We start from the raw sequence: 17,674 nt of genomic DNA on the forward strand, positions 1-17,674 counted from the left end.
TGATGACATTTACAGCAGCATGGACTATCAGCTCGGAGACCATGGCTGTGGTTACCCTTGACGCTGCATCACAGACAGGAGCGCCTGTGATGGTGTACTCAACGCGATAAACCTGGGTGCACGAATGGCAAAACGTCATTTTTTTGGATGAATCCAGGTTCTGTTTACAGCATCATGATGGTTGCATCCGTGTTTGGTGACATCATGGTGAACGCACATTGGAAGCATGTATTCGTCATCGCCATACTCACGTATCACCCGGCGTGATGGTATGGGGTGCCATTGGTTACACGACTCGGTCACCTCTTGTTCGCATTGACGACACTTTTAACAGTGGACATTACATTTCAGATTTGTTATGACCCGTGCCTCTACCCTTCATTCGATCCCTGCGAAACCCTACGTTTCAGCAGGATAATGCACGACCACATGTTGCAGGTCCTGTACGGGCCTTTCTGGATACAGAAAATGTTCGACTGCTGCTCTGGCCAGCACATTCTCCAGATCTCTCACCAATTGAAAACATCTGGTCAATGGTGACCGGGCAACTGGCTCATCACAATACGCCAGTCACTACTCTTGATGAACTATGGTATCATGTTGAAGCTACATGGGCAGCTGTACCTGTACATGCCATCCAAGCTCTGTTCGACTCAGTGCCCAGGTGTATCAAGGCCATTATAACGGCCAGATGTGGTTATTCTGGGTACTGATTTCTCAGGATCTATGCACCCAAATTGCATGAAAATGTAATCACATGTCAGTTCTAGTATAATATATTTGTCCAATGAATACCCGTTTATCGTCTGCATTTCTTCTTGGTGTAGCAATTTTAATGGCCAGTAGCGTATATTTAAGCTCTCTGAATGATGATTTTGAAGCTATAGCAAAATCTAAAATTTATGTCATATGTAATCCATGAAGTGCTTTGCTTGAGACATTGATACAGGGAATGGTATAAATTCAGGAACAACAGACCCAAACCTTAACTAAAGGGGAAAACAAGAATGTTTCTAATTTCCACTTATAAAAGTCCTAGGGCACTGATACAACCAATAATGGCCCATGTCCAGAGATTTCTGTGGTACAACTACGGTCACATAAGACAAAGTACCCCACAACTTGATGTCTGATAAGTGAAAGAACAGTAGCAATTACGGTATTTATAATCAACTAAACAAGACAGTAATAACTCCTACTGCTGTGGTACACACAAGACATAAAGTATTTACTTGTCACAGTGCTAAAAGAGCATTTTGGAATACTCATTGACCATTTTGACAGTGGTTATTTAGGTGTATAATAATAATTAGCTCAGTCACAATAAAGTGGTATTCCTCTTTTATCCATTAGATGCGAGAGAGCTGCATACATTGCTTTACGTATTTGTTTCTCTAACATGAAAACTGTACTTCTGCAGAGATATGTTTGTATTCATTGCCTGCTACAGATTCTAGGAGTCTGTAAAATGGAAATTAGAGACAGCCAGTTGTGTCTTTTATGTTAAGACAAATGCTAGCTCTGAGCAGGAAAGAGATTTTGCACGTTTTCTTTTTGTTCATTCATTCATTAGGCCACAAGCCAGCTTTCAAGCTATTTAAGGACCAAGAAAGTTTTAATAAATGAATAAATTTGCTATAGAAGTTCAGTAGCTCCCTGACTTCCTAAAATTTTTGATCTCTCTAAATAGTCACTTTTTGATATTAAATGACACTATTTCAGTCTCCTTCATTGTGGCATGTAGATACTGGGTAATATAGAAAAATAGGACAATGATAAAAAGGATACAATGAACTAAGACAATATTTTATATAGTTCGTTTAGATGCAATAAAGAAATGCAAAGGTCTGTACAGAAACAACAAGGGACTTTATTAGTGCTTCTCATTACAGAACATGTTCCAGTGAGTCACTAAATGGAAACACTAACTTTAATAGACAGAGGTAGTAGTTTAGTTCTTAACCCATCAGTTAATATGAATACAATCACTATCGGCATATTTAAATGTCTTAGGACTAAATATATTTGTAATAGATTTAGATATTTGCTACATCTGTCATGCAAAACTTAAAAAAAAAGGATGTAAAGCTAAGAAAAGGGAACTAAAATGCAAGCTGGAAACTTCTGTTAAGTATATTCTTCAAAAATTATTCAAGACAACCAACTCATGTCCTACTCTGTCCCTCCCTTCTGATGAATAAACTGGTAGCAGAGTGTGGTTGCAAACAAGAAACTTTAGTTTTAATTAATTTATTCACTGAATGAAGAAAATACATTAGATGCACTTTACGACAACACACACAGTCTGCACAAACTAAATTGACACTTAGCACAGTGGCTTATTGGAGTAACTGTAAATTAAAAATGCCACTACAGTCACTTCTATCAGCCACTGCACAAAGTGATAACTTAATTTGTGCAGACAGAATATGCACACTCAATGAACACAACAAATCCAAAACATTCCCTCTACCAAAGATGTACACATATCAAACAAATCATAAGAAGATAGTATAGAACTGTTATTCTTTCACTACACTTCAGTCTGCAACTTTAAATCTTTTCAATCCTTGTGATCATTTTTCAAAATTTTGTTTGCCCAATGATTTTGTAAAAGTGTCAGCTAACTGATTTTCTGTAGCAATGTACATAATATTTGTTTTCCTTTTAAAATATAAGTATCTAATAAACTTATACTTAATATCTATATGTTTTAGTCTTTTATATTCCATTTACAAAAACAAGCAATGCAAGACTGATTGTCTTCATAAATTATGAGTTTTTCAGTCATCAAAATTTTTAGATCATGGAGAATTCTCAAACCACAAATATTTTACAACACATCTTGCAAGTTATAAAAATTTTACTTCTGTAACAGACTACTTTAAAGTACCTCATCTTTTTAGTTCTCCAACTTACAGTGTTAACAAACAGCTTGATTTTCTATGTGAGCTCTTGGCCCAATCATCATCAAAATAAGCTATGACAGTTTCATTGTTTTCTTCATTTTTATAATGCATCCCATAACCTGCAGTGTCTCTTCTCTTTAAATTTTTCCAATGGATAACTTTGGTAAAGATTGAAATACACTGAATTGCCAAAGAAACTAGTATAGGCATGCATATTCAGATACAGAGATATGTAAACAGGCAGAATACAGCACTGTGGTTGGCAGTGCCTATATAAGACAACAAATGTCTGGTGCAGTTGTTAGATCAGTTACTGTTGCTACAGTGGCAGCTTATCAAGATTTAAGTGAGTTTGAACATGGTGTTATAGTTGGTTTACGAGTGATGGGACACAGCATCTCCGAGAGAGTGATGAAGTGGGGATTTTCCCATACAACCATTTCACGGATGTTGCGTGAATATCGGGAATGATCCTGCAAGAATGGGACCAATGACAACTGAAGAAAATCATTCAGCATGACAGAAGTGCAACCGTCCTGTAGATTGCTGCAGATTTCAGTGCTGAGCCATCTACAAATGTCAGCATGTGAACCATTCAATGAAACATTGTCAATATGGGCTTTTGGAGCCAAAGGCCCACTTGTCTATCCTTGATGACTACCAACACAAAGCTTTATGCCTCATCTGGGCCTGTCAACACTGACATCGGATTGTAGATGACTGGAAACATGTTGTCTGGTCAAATGAGTCTCATTTCAAATAGCATCTAGTGGATGAATTTGTACGGGTATGGAGACAACCTCGTGAATCATCCATGGATCCTGCATGTCAGCAAGGGACTGTTCAAGGTGGTAGAGGCTCTTGATGGTGTAGGCGTGTGAGTTGGAGTGATATGGGACCCCTGATACATCTAGATAAGACTCTGACATGTGACATGCACATAAGCATCCTGTCTGATCACCTGCATCCATTCATGTCCATTGTGCATTCCGATGGACTTGGGCAATACCGGCAGGACAATGCAATACCTCACATGTCCAGAATTGCTAAAGAGTGGCTCCAGGAACACTCTTACAAGTATAAACACTTCCAGTGGCCACCAAACTTGCCAGATATGAATATTATTGAGCATATGTGGGATGCCTTGCAACATGCTGTTCTGTAGATCTCCACCCCTAATAGTCTTATGGATTTATGGACAGCTCTGCAGTATTCATGGTGTCAGTTCTCTCCAGCACTACTTCAGACATTAGTAGAGTCCATGTCACATCGTGTTGCAGCACTTCTGTGTGCTTGTGGGGGCCTTACACAATGTTAGGCAGGTGTACCGGTTTCTTTGGCTCCTCGGTGTAATTAACAGCACAGCTTAAATCAGGTCATGTTGTTTGAGTTAATGATGCAATCATTCTATTAATTCTCTGTAAGGCACTTTATCATACAATCTTGTTTGTAATTGAGTACTAGGAGTGTGTTAACTGGCTTGCACTCATTTATATCAAACCTCTTCAATAATTTTTCCAAGTAAGTTTTCTGACTCAAAATTATTCCATCTTTGCTCTTATGTGTCTTAATTCACAAGAACAGTCTGAAACCTCCAAAACATTTCATTTTAAATTCACCCTTAAAGCTAATTTGAATTCTTCAATTTTTATCTTATCATTCTTTAAAATGATGACAATAGCTGCATACAACAAAAAATAAACCTTTTCTTGTTCTTGTTTTCAGGTAATTCAAATACTGGTTTCATTTATTACTCAATCTCTTTTGCTGCTGGGAAGTCATTCTTCTTTGTCTGATCTGATGAAGATGTCACTGAAAGTCCTCAGAACATCCTTGATATATACTTCTGCACTCACTTCTAATACTGCATAGTCTTTCATCTATGCCAGACATTTTCTTTCTCTGCACTTTTGCATATTTCAGGAGATCTCATTTATTCAACTTCATTATCACTTGATGTATTGTCATTTCTGTAGTCATTAATATTCTCTTCATCAATGGTAACCTCATTGTTGCCTCCGAGAGAACCAATCTTCATTATTAAAATCAGAATGATTTTCATGAAACTTGGCTTCTCTTCCAAGAATTATGTATCTCTCTTCCAGACACCATAGCCAATATCCTCAACACAGCGTCCAACCATGAAGGACTTCCCTGTAATAGAATCAAACTTTTCAACAATCACTTCTTCAGGAAGTTTTAAATATGCCACACAACCAAACACTTTCAGTTTCTGAAACTTGGGCATTTCACTGTACCACAGAGTAGCAGGAACTGTCACTTTTAATGTAACATATTGATGTTCCATTTATTAACAAAACAGCAGTCTGTACTGCTTCTGACCAAAAAGATTTTTTTAGTTTATTGTTCAGCAACACACAGTGAGCCTTGTTTGTAATGTTCCTGTTCATCTACTCACTTACTTCATTTTGTTGGTGTAGCCAAATCTCATTGTCAGTTCATACAGGATTCCCTTCTCTTTAAAGAAGGTTTTCACTTCATGTGACAAATATTCACCTTCATTATTGCACTGGAATCTAGTAATCCTCAAACTTAAATGTGCAGTTGGCACAGTCAGCCCAGATATAGACAGACATATGCTGATGATGTACCAATTATTAACAGAAGGAGAATTTCACTAGGGAAAACAATATGTGAATGGAAAGAAACCACACAACCAAGAGGCTTTATTGTCAATGAAATGAAGACTAAATACATAAATTTCATCAGGAAGTAAAATAATAACCTGGTTAAACTCTCAGCAGCTTGCTTCAATCTTGAACCTGTGCAGAACTTTGACAGACAGTGATCTAATATTAACAGTACAAATTCTAAGTGTAGAGTTCTGTGCAAGATCTGTAGAGCAGTTCAGTATGAGAATTGTTTCTGGAGATCTAGAATGGAAGCTGAGTTGGAGTTCCTCATACTAGAAACTGACATTAGATTGGTAAAAAGTAGGGGAATGGCCTGGTTTGGACATATCCTTAGGATGGATACCAAAAGAAGACAGTGAAGATTTCTGAATGGAAACCAACTGGAAGAAGACAGAGCTTGGTGGATAGATGATTACAAAGGAAATATCAAATTCCTTAATGTCAGAGGATGGTGATAAACATACTGGAGAAGGTAGAATGGAGGAAACTTGTTGAAGAGGCTAAGATCCATGCAGCATCGTAATGCCATGAGTCAAAGAAGTAGTATGGTGTATAAGTAGCACATAGTGCCATATTAAGTTACACACAAAATTGTTTTCCTCTTGTTTCGTGGCAAGAAATGACAGTGCAACTGAACATCACAAAAGTCTTGAAGTGTGAAAAGAGCTTTTCAGTGTATTTATAAGACTGCAAAAGCTAAGAGGAAAGAGAAACAAGACAGCCTAACATTAATGCATCAAAGTAGTCCTTACTATAGATTATATGGCAAAACACAAGGCATCATGCAGTGGTCTGCTTAGCTGAAAGCTATCAAGGTAGTGTCAACTTTCTCTCTCTCTCTCTCTCTCTCTCTCTGTGTGTGTTAGTGTGTGTGTGTGTGTGTGTGTGTGTGTGTGTGTGTGTGTGTGTGTGTGCGTGCATGGTATGTGCCACAGCTAGTTGGCATTGGGAAAGATAATCAAGAAAGACATGCATTAATAATAAAAGAGAAATTCTGACAGCATCTGCAATTGGGCACTGAAATAAATTCTGTGGTGATAATCTGTGTAAGACTGGGACTCAAACCCAAATTTCCCACTTTTCACAAGTGGTTGCCTCAACTACTTCATCTATCCAAGAATACTTCTCATTTAACCCAAATTCCCTTATGTTGCACACTGTATACATAGTGTATTCAGACATATCAAAAAGAACAGACACCACATTTATACATATATATACATAATGATACCTTCAGTGTGGATGCACTCTTTGTTTGACCTCTTACACGAATCAGGTGAGGTTGCAAGCAATGAGGATAATGGATAGGGGACACTATGTGTGTAATTTGAGACATGTGGGAATCGTTCTTGGATAGGCAAAGCAGTTTAAGTGACTGCTCATGATAAGCAGGAAATCCAGATTTGAGTCCCGGTCCAATACAAATTTTTGCTTTTCAGCATTGGATTTGTTTCAACACCTGATTACAACAATGTCACCATTTATTTTTCATCATGTAAATAAGGCTGCTGTATTATAAATGGTGCTATTATTTTGAACGTGTTTGAGAAAACAGACCTTACACATATTAAAAAAAGTTCTTTTAATGTTATTCATTTTTTAATATATATGTTCTAGAGTCAGTTTTAAAGAACACATGCAAATAACTGCAATAAATAATTCAAATATTGTGTCAGTTAAATCAAATTAATGCAGTAAGTGTAAAAATAAAAATAATGTAGCAACACAAGGTCATGAACTCTCTTGGCATTCCACAATTATTATTTGAAATGGTGTCTATGATGAGTAAGGCAAACTATGACTCTTCCCAGAAATGACTGCTACACATGATGTGTCATGTCTGTGTCTTTTAACATAGTGTCAAGTTATTTTATATTCTGCATCACAAATTGATGCTGTCAGAGATCTCACCTCAATAAACTAAAGATTTCAGATGGTTCAAAAAAGAAAAAGTGAATTGTGGCAAGAGGGTGTAATGGATCATGCTACAGGGCCTCCAGAACCACTTCATTTTGAAGGAAAGAAATTGTTTTGCTGGCATCACACTGTGGCACTGAAGTGACTGGCAACTCCATCATATATGAACCACATTTCCATTTAATGACCACACTAACTTCTTCCTCCGAATAAGTATCCTAGAAATGCAAATATTGTTCTCCTGTCAATCTTGGAAGTAGCACATGTGGTCCATTGAGATAATGATCAATAGAGCCACATCAGCCTATGACACAATACCATTGCTGGTACCCTCATACTTTGCTGGTGTGGGGATTCTCTATTCTCCATTATGGATGTTATGAGAAAGAACCATCCTTTATGAAATAATTTTGTTATTGCAAGAATACAGTGCTTGAAAATTGCTGATCTTGCATCCAATAACTTACAATGAAGCTCCAGAAATCCAGTCTCTGATGGTAGTCTCCCAGCAACAAAGCTTGTACCTACTGGTTTTGAAAGGGATGGAATTTGTTACTGGGTAATACTCACACAATTCAACTTTCTGACACTCATGATACAGTGCTGTGAGACCTGGTGCTTCATTTCAGTTCCTCACAACTGTCAGCAACAAGTTCTCTTCATTGTCTACATTATGTCGGCAGCCACCACCAGCCATTAAATCCTAGAGGCACCACAAATGCTCCATCCTCTCAGAAGCACTTGTCTACAGAGTAAAATACTTTTGCTGATGGAAGGCACCTTGTCACAGTTATTTTAAAAACACAGTTCTACAAGGCATGTAAATCAGAAATTAAAATGTATTTGTGTCATAACTGAGCAGTTTTTACTCCAGAGACAATTTTCAAGTGATAGCAAGAAGCTATATGTGTGAAGAGCTTTGTTTGGAGTGTCCTGATGTATGGATGTGAAATCTGGATGTTACTAAAGCAGGAGACACCTCATCTCAAAGCTGTGGAAATGTAGTTCAGGAGAAGTGCTGCAAGAACTAGCTGAATTGATAGAAAAAATGAATGAGATAATTCTACAAGAAACAGGAGAGAAGAAATAATTGCTGAAAGCTATAGCTCAACATTAAGCAAGACTAATTCAATACTTAATTAGAGATGATATTCTCTTACAAAACATTTTCAGAGGCAAGATTCTAGGGAAAGTAATGACTGGACAACTGAGAACATCCTATTTCAAAAATATGATTAGTGAGATAGGAGATGTTCTTCATACATGGAGATAAAAAGGACTGCTGAAGAGAGGGTACTGTGGCTGCAAGAAGAATAAGAAGGCCAATAAGTAGCAAGATACATCAGCTGTTGTAATCTTGGGAAACAAGACATAGCGTGTGTCTCATACTTGTGAGGAAACTTTTGCTCTATCGTGTCTCCCAAGATTATGATAACTGACACATTTGGCTGCTTTTGGTATCACTTCAAAATGGCCTTTATGGCCAAAAATGGCCAGAAATGATGTACTAATAAATTTTAATTGTTGGCAAACATTTGGAGTCCAAACAGACCCATGCTTTTAATCTTCACCAAGTTCATATCAACTGTGGAGCCTAAAGGCTGACTTGTGCTGTATCATACGGTTTCTCTTGCAGTACAAATGACCAGTAAAGTACTATCACAATTTCAAAGTAAATAAATCTTCTTGTGGCATCCACTGTCATTCCTACACAAGTGATTTCAATGGGTTAGGTCTGTATCTTGCATTTCATTTTCTATAGTTTGCTGTATAAATCTAAGAATTATCTTTTGATACATAATACAAGGCTCTCATAAATAAATAAACTTCTGTATCGATGCACTACATATTTTCAGCAGCAGCAGCAGTGGGAGTGGACAAGAACCTGATACTTGGGAACTATTTAATCTTCATAAAATGTGTGAAGTATCAAAGAATGGAAAAGTATCTTGGCTTGATATTTCACTTACTAGGATCATGACAATGATTGAAACAGCAATAAGGAAAGACACCTTAAAACCCATTGATAATGATGTTAAGTACACATCATCAGCTCTGGATATGATGGAGCTCTTTTATCAAGTTAGTACCTCTGAATAAATGGCTTATGTACAGTGGTTTGTGTTTGATTAAACACTTGTACAGAGTAATGTATAGATGTCTATAGCCTATACATTTATTTTTTCACAGTTGAAAAGGGCCACTTACAAACAAGGAGTATCTTACAAATGTGCCGCAAAAATGCTGGATGTATGTATTACATGCTAAATTCTTTTTACAACATAGGATAAGAATAGTAATCATACAGAAATTGAAAGTATTAAGGATTTCAATTAACTTTACAGTTAACAGAAATTTACTCAGATAATTTACAAAATCCATTAAGTGTAGTTTTAAAGCAAAAACATATTGTTTGTTTGTACTGTAGTGTAGTAACACCCAGTTCCCTACCAATTATTGGCACCAATGCTTCTCTAAGTGCCATTTTCACTGGTGTAGTGCTATGCAGCAAGTGTATTTTTGTTTCATAAAAACTAGCTCCAATACTTCAGTTTACAGCCAATGTTTCACAAACAATATGTGAAACATGAAATGTGATTTGTTCATTTTATCTCTTGCAATTTGCAAAGCATTTGATTTTGTGTTATGATTTACAATAGGAAACACTTTTAAGAGAAATACAAGAGTTTATATTATTTTACATTCATTTCTCAGATATTGCTACACAAATACAGACTATAGTTCCCAATATATACCAAAACAGGAAAGCGCTGGTAGATAGGCACAATAAAAAACACACAAACACACATACAAATATCAAGCTTTTGCAAACCACGGATGCTTCATCAGGAAAGAGGGAAGGAGAGGGAAAGACAGAAGGATGTGGGTTTTAAGGGAGAGTGTAAGGAGTCATTCCAATCCTGGGAGCAGAAAGACTTACCTTAGGGGGAAAAAGGGACAGGTGTACACTCGTGCACACACACACACATATCCATCCGCACATATACAGACACAAGCAGACATATGCAAAGGCCAATATAATATATTTTTCCCATGTGGAATGTTTTGGGGAATGTTTCTATATATATATATATATATATATATATATATATATATATATATATATATATATATATATATATATATATATATATATATATATATATAATAGAGGGAAACATTCCACGTGGGAAAAATATATCTAAAAAGAAAGATGATGAAACTTACCAAACAAAAGCGCTGGCAGGTCGATAGACACACAAACAAACACAAACATACACACAAAATTCTAGCTTTCGCAACCAATGGTTGCCTCGTCAGGAAAGAGGGAAGGAGAAGGAAAGACAAAAGGATATGGGTTTTAAGGGAGAGGGTAAGGAGTCATTCCAATCCCGGGAGCGGAAAGACTTACCTTAGGGGGAAAAAAGGACAGGTATACACTCGCACACACACACACATATCCATCCACACATACACAGACACAAGCAGACATTTGTAAGGAGTCTGCTTGTGTCTGTGTATGTGTGGATGGATATGTGTGTGTGTGCGAGTGTATACCTGTCCTTTTTTCCCCCTAAGGTAAGTCTTTCCGCTCCCGGGATTGGAATGACTCCTTACCCTCTCCCTTAAAACCCATATCCTTTTGTCTTTCCTTCTCCTTCCCTCTTTCCTGACGAGGCAACCATTGGTTGCGAAAGCTAGAATTTTGTGTGTATGTTTGTGTTTGTTTGTGTGTCTATCGACCTGCCAGCGCTTTTGTTTGGTAAGTTTCATCATCTTTCTTTTTATATATATATATATATATATATATATATATATATATATATATATATATATATATATATATATATATATATATATATAATAGAAGGAAACCGTCACCTCATCTTTGTTTATATATATGGTTATAATAAAGGGAAACATTCCACGTAGGAAAAATATATCTAAAAACAAAGATGATGTGACTTACCAAATGAAAGTGCTGGCAGGTCGACAGACACACAAACAAACACAAACATACACACAAAATTCAAGCTTTCGCAACAAACTGTTGCCTCATCAGGAAAGAGGGAAGGAGAGGGAAAGACGAAAGGATGTGGGTTTTAAGGGAGAGGGTAAGGAGTCATTCCAATCCCGGGAGCGGAAAGACTTACCTTAGGGGAGAAAAGGGGCAAGTATACACTCGCGCACACACACACACACATATCCATCTGCACATATACAGACACAGGGAGACATGCCACTCTCAGTTTTTTCTTATGATATTTTTTCAAAGATTTCCTGTACAATTCTTTTGCTCGTAAATTTTCACAAGAGGAACATGTATAAGAGGTAACTACATTGACAAAAGCCATTAGCACTCATAACATTTTTGTGTAAGGCAAACACAGTAAAAGTATAAAGATTTTCTATGACTAAAATAAAAAAAACAGGCTTTTCTTAAACCGTATATGGGTCTCATGTATTGGTCATTACATTTGAATTTTATTTTTCTGTTTCAATATAAGTTTTAGCACATTTTTATTTTGTTCAAAAAAGTTATGACTTTATTTCTTTCTCAAGGATTTTTGTAGATGTGTGCTCTTCTTCATTGATGAAATTACCAAGAAGATTAAGTCACTCCAGGAAGCTGATGACAGCAATAGGCCATTCAAAGTTTCCCCTGAGGTTAGTATATTTTGACGTATTGTTGGTAAATCATTCTTTTTACTCTCTTTCCTTTTAGTTCTAAATGTAAGTGTAAATGTTAAATAAAAATTTTCCAACTAAAGGTATAACCTCAAAATATGTGAAGAGCTGTAGCCTTCAAGGTGCAATTAAATGTATACATGGTGAGCAAAATAAAACTAGCCTGGAAAATATTTATAAACTGGGAAACATCCAATTGACCTTTATCAGTTAACATCATCAACGATGCTGTAAATGGCAACCATTAGATGCAGTGCTGTATTTTATTTATCAAATTGTGAGACATGCATTGCAGCTTTGCCTGGGGGACAGCAGCAACAGCACTAGTGTCTTCAATATTCTGCTGTAGCTTTTCTATTGTGTAAGGATTATTTGAGTGTACCTGGGGCTTCAATTTGTCCCACAGACAAAAATCACAGGGAGGGAGATAAAGTGATCAAGGTGGCCAGAAGATTGCACTGCCTCTCCTGAGTGTCTTCTTCCAATGAACAACTCATGCATTTTTGACAAGATTGTCAAGAGGGTACATGTTGTTGTTCCTATTGCTGAAAATATCTATACAGTCATTCATATACTGTGGGTTGATCTACATGTGGGTTAAACAGTTTCTGCACACACTGGTTAGCATTAACAGTTTGGTGACAAAATCGTGTTATGATGTGTACACCAGATATTACATGCGCGAACACCAATCTCAAGATTACCCAACTGCTGTTCAAAACACCATGGTTTTTTTCTGATGTATAATGGTGTTTGCACTGTGAGTTCACACACCTTGACAGGATGAATTGGGCCTCATCTTAAGAAATGAAAATCTGAAGTTCCTAAAGTCCTGATTCCATTTCACTCAGAAATCACTGGCAGAACTCAACACACAAAAGTTCACCTGGATGCTTTAACTCATGCACAACAGTAAATTTGTAATTACACAGATGCAGCACATTTATATTAATGTTCTGATTGTCTCTTAATTCCCACTTGCACAGATAAATAACACTGAGATTTTGTCAAACTTTGTATAAGTTTTCCTTCAATTGAACACTGTTTTCTGATGTTCAGTCTCTTTGTGGATAGCAACAAATTTTTTTCACTACAGAGCCCATTTTGTGCCAATTTGGCACTAAGTTATCACTGTAAACTTTGCTGGAGTTTGGCACTGTTTGCCCTTTCTTAAGTTTTTGTGTTGAATGTCATGCTCTTATCTATCAAACTTGAGTTCTGTTTTCTTAAACTCTGTTCTTTCTCTGGATGATGGAACTCCTGGGTATGACACTATTTCACTGAGTCATAACTAATTATTGACCCAAAGAAGATAAAAATTCAAAGTTATCAAACAGTAAGAATGAAACAGGAACAGAGAATAAAAGTTGGCAAAGAATGAAATAATTAAAATTTATATTATTTTTGTTTACTGTTATATACTAAAACACTATTTCTCTGAAGAAAACCAAAAAAATGTAAGTTCTAAGACTAATCATATGGTGACAACTCCTTACAAAGAAACAGAAGTCTGACTTGCTTTGTCTATTATGTTTTTTGACTTTGTAAATTGCACATAGCTAATTAAAAAACAGGAGCTTTGAACTCAAGTTTCCACTTGTCATTTAGCTCACATTATTAGCTTCATATCTATATGATGAGATTGTTATATGTCATAGCATAACAATTACAACAGAGCCTTGTCTATTCTGAACAGTGCTACTTGCTGTGTGGCCAACAAGAATCAACTACACTGAGGGTTTTCCCACCAAATTCCACAACTCTACACTTAACTCTGGAGAAGGAGACAAAGTCTAGATGAAAATCATTTGTTTCTTATGTCCTGATTGTGTAAATCACAGTTCAACTGAAAATGTTGGCCTACTGGAATGTGAGTGTAATAATCCCAAGATCTTTGAAAAAGCCTCTGAAAGATCTGTAGATATATACTTTAAACAATATTCTTACAGCTCAGATAAACTGAACAAAAAATTTATTTACTTCAGCTGCATTGCCACAGGAGAGAGGGAATGAAAATATGCAACTTGAAGTAACATACTAGTTTCTAAGTCAGCATCTTGGCAAATACTTTCGAGCACAATACTTGGTGGACTAAACTTCTTTATTTCATTTCAACTTGTTACTCAGCAGGACCTAACAAACTGCAAGGACAGTGTTTCATTTAATGAATACTACGCACAAACTTTTTGCATTATCTGAAGCTCTCTCCAAAATGTTCTGCAGCTCCCTCATAGTGTTTATGCAGAAAGCATTACAGGATGGTGTTGGTCTGTTCAGCATTACTAACAGCATCCCATCACTAATTGTGGCAAGTGAAAGGAACAGGGAAAGAGAGAGAGAGAGAGAGAGAGAGAGAGAGAGAGTATAAGAACACAACATAGAACCAGCCACAATTGACCAAGTAAGTCAACACTTAAGCATCTTAATCAAGGAAGATATGAAAGGTGAAAGAAATAAGATTCAAAATTACGATAGCCAAACAAGAATTAAACTGGAAGGAAAACTACCATGTAGGACATTGATTACAGAAATGAGAAAATATTGGTCAGGTGTCTTACACTGTGACATTTTATGCAGCAGAGACATAAGAAATATTATTGCAAGATAAAATGAGATTGAACACCATTGAGATGTGGATTCAGAGAAAGTTAAAAAGTACAAGCATGACAGAAAGAGTTGAAAATTAGGAAATACTAAAAAGGGTTAGTGAAAATAAACTAATATTACAGCAAATAATAAAGAGGAACAAAAATTATCTTTCACATTGCCTAAGAAGACAGTCCTCATCAGTATATCCACTGAAAGGATTGGTTAAATGAAAAATAAAAGGAGAGATGATAGACAAAGTTAAATTGTCAGATAGGTAATCAAAATAAAAATGACAGGAAACAGACAAAGGTGGAGAGCCAACATCATATAGAAACCTGCATATGAGGTGGAATACGAAATAATATGTGTGAGCATATACACAGGATCTGAGCTGGTGCTTGGTGGTGGAAACTCATATTAATTTTGTGGAAGACAGATTGAGTGGGGCAATCAAAGCACAGTTTCTTACAAAATAAAACTCAAGTATATTGAAAATCTGTGATTATTAATTACCAAACATACTAATGTTATCATTTTATAATAGATATCTAGTACCTACTACAGCATTCTTATCATAAGGAGTACAGCTTGTTTGAGATTTGTGCATTTTATTTTGCTGTAAGGAAGGTAATATGAGATGATCGTATACTCTGTCTGAACAGGCCTTGGAAGGCCCAACAGTACTGACCAACTGCCATGTCATCCTCAACTGATGGTTGCTGATATGGAGGGGCTTGTGGTCAGCACAAAACTCTCCTGGCCATTGTCAGTTTTTGTAACTAGAGCCGCTACTTTTCAGTCAAGTAGCTTCTCAATTAGCCTCACAAGAGCTCAGTGCACCCTGCTTGCCAACAGTGCTTGGTAGACCCAGCTAAGCTCAACAGCACTTAACTTTGGTGATCTGAAGAGAACCGCAGTATTGGCAGATCTTTGTATACTCGCTTTCTAATAGTTTTTGCCATATGTTGGTAACACAAGAAAAGCATCGTGAATTGAAGGTATAATGCTACTGGAACCATTTTCAGCTGGAAGAATAATAGTGATGAATTGTGGTATAGTTTTGACATTTCACAACAAGTGGCTCTAAGTGCACTTTCTACTAGTCAATATCCATTACACTTTTTGCTTTTCTTCAAACTAATACTGAGTTTGTACTTCTATCTCTGTGGCAATTTGGTTTCCCAAGATATTTTTTTCCCAAGAAGGTGGAAGTAGCTGTCTTCCCCTGACACTCGCTGGATTTATTTTTGGAGCATGTGCTCTGTTGCATAAGCACAATACTATGAAGAGCATATTATAACATAGCAAGCTGGAACCACGTCACTTGCTATTATTGCGGTCCTGCTAATAACTATATATATTTTTTTACTTTCCGAGTTCCCTTATAAATGTAGTTATGCATATCATGCATATGTTGTGCATCCTAAAATCTATCTAAATATTATTGAGACCTTATTTCAAGTAAATTTGGTACTCAGATAATAATTTTCAATATGTAGAATGCAGTGATGCATTTATGTTTTCTGAAAACCAGGTTAATTCAGAGTAATTAATAACTTAAATTATTACTGTAGTGGGTAATTCTAGATCTTGACTGTTAATCAGTCATTTTATGAACATTGATGTATACCATTAGAAAGCCCAGAATCCAGACTTTACAGTAACATTTTTAATATTTCTGAAACTAAGTAACTTATCAGATATTTAGAATTGAAGTTATCATCCACCTAAAACTATTGTTTCCTTTTGTGTGCTAAATTCCCAAGTTAACCATTGTAATTTTGGTGCCCTAATTTTTCTGGACCAAATGACAACCACCATTAATCAGTTCAGCCATTAACTAAGAATTTGTATAATTTATCATAATTTCAAATATGACAACTGTACTGACATTCACAGCATAGGTACACATTAGAGTTCCATAACATTTTTGTAATTTCTAACCATTTATACTCTAAGGGAAAAAAACCACATACACCTCAAAGGAATTTTCCAAACTGGATGGAAATTGATAGATGTGATGTACATATACAGACAGACAAATGATTACAATTTCAGAAAATCATTATACCTGGTTGTTGGGCTGTATGGCAGCTACAGTTGGGTTGGTAACCAACTACAGTCTAGGACGTCTCCAGACACATCTTCACTGGTCATCAGAACAGAATTCAAAGCAGGATTCATCTTTCATGAGATCCACTTCAAATTGAGCCCCAGTGACCAGCAAACATGTGTCTGGAGATGCCTCAGACAGCAGTGGGATACCAACCTGACTGTCACCCATTACATGGCCCGACAGCCAGGAGTGATGGTCTAGAGTGCCATTTCCTTTCATAGCAGGATGTCTTTTTATGTCATCCACTGCACCTTTACAGCACAGCAGTATGTTGACAATATTCTGTGCCCCATTTTCTTGCCCTTCATGGTAAGTCATCCTTGGCTTACATTTCAGCTAGGTAATGCCCACCTATAAATGGTGTAAGTTTCTTGTCTTCATGCTTGCTTGTTCAGCAAGGTCACCAGATTTTGCTCCAATTGCAAATGTTTGGAGCATTGTGGGCAGAGCCCTCCAACTAGCTCAGGATTTTGACAGTATAATGTGCCAGTCAGATAGAATTTTATGCCCTAAGATTTGGAACATTAAATATACAAACACTGACTGGAAAGGTGGAAGAGATGGTAGACATGATGGAAAGAAGGAAGTTAGACCTATTGGGGTTACCTGAAATGAGATCGAAAGGAGAAGGAAGGAGAGAACTGAGGAAAGGCTACTGACTGTATTGGAGTGGAAATGAGGAGGGGAGGGGAAGTGGAGTGGGAATAGTAGTAAGAGATGGATTAAATGAGGAAGCAAAGAGAATAAGTGTGCTTGGACCGGAGGGTTGGGGCTGCCAAAATGAGGGAGGTGAAAGACTA

General features: G+C 36.7%; 1 protein-coding gene across 1 annotated transcript in view; it reads left to right on the forward strand.

Annotated features, from left to right (window-relative positions):
• Window positions 1-17,674, forward strand: part of LOC124710804 (protein unc-13 homolog 4B-like) — a 145,083-nt gene that overhangs the window by 83,349 nt on the left and 44,060 nt on the right. Inside the window, exons 4-6 of the mRNA XM_047240954.1 lie at window positions 9,337-9,562; window positions 9,671-9,730; window positions 12,044-12,148. Of these exons, the coding sequence (XP_047096910.1) occupies window positions 9,337-9,562; window positions 9,671-9,730; window positions 12,044-12,148 (391 nt within the window). The remainder of the gene's footprint in view (window positions 1-9,336; window positions 9,563-9,670; window positions 9,731-12,043; window positions 12,149-17,674) is intronic.

The sequence above is a fragment of the Schistocerca piceifrons genome, chromosome 1, assembly GCF_021461385.2.
Source record: "Schistocerca piceifrons isolate TAMUIC-IGC-003096 chromosome 1, iqSchPice1.1, whole genome shotgun sequence".
In the NCBI taxonomy this organism is placed as follows: domain Eukaryota; kingdom Metazoa; phylum Arthropoda; class Insecta; order Orthoptera; family Acrididae; genus Schistocerca; species Schistocerca piceifrons.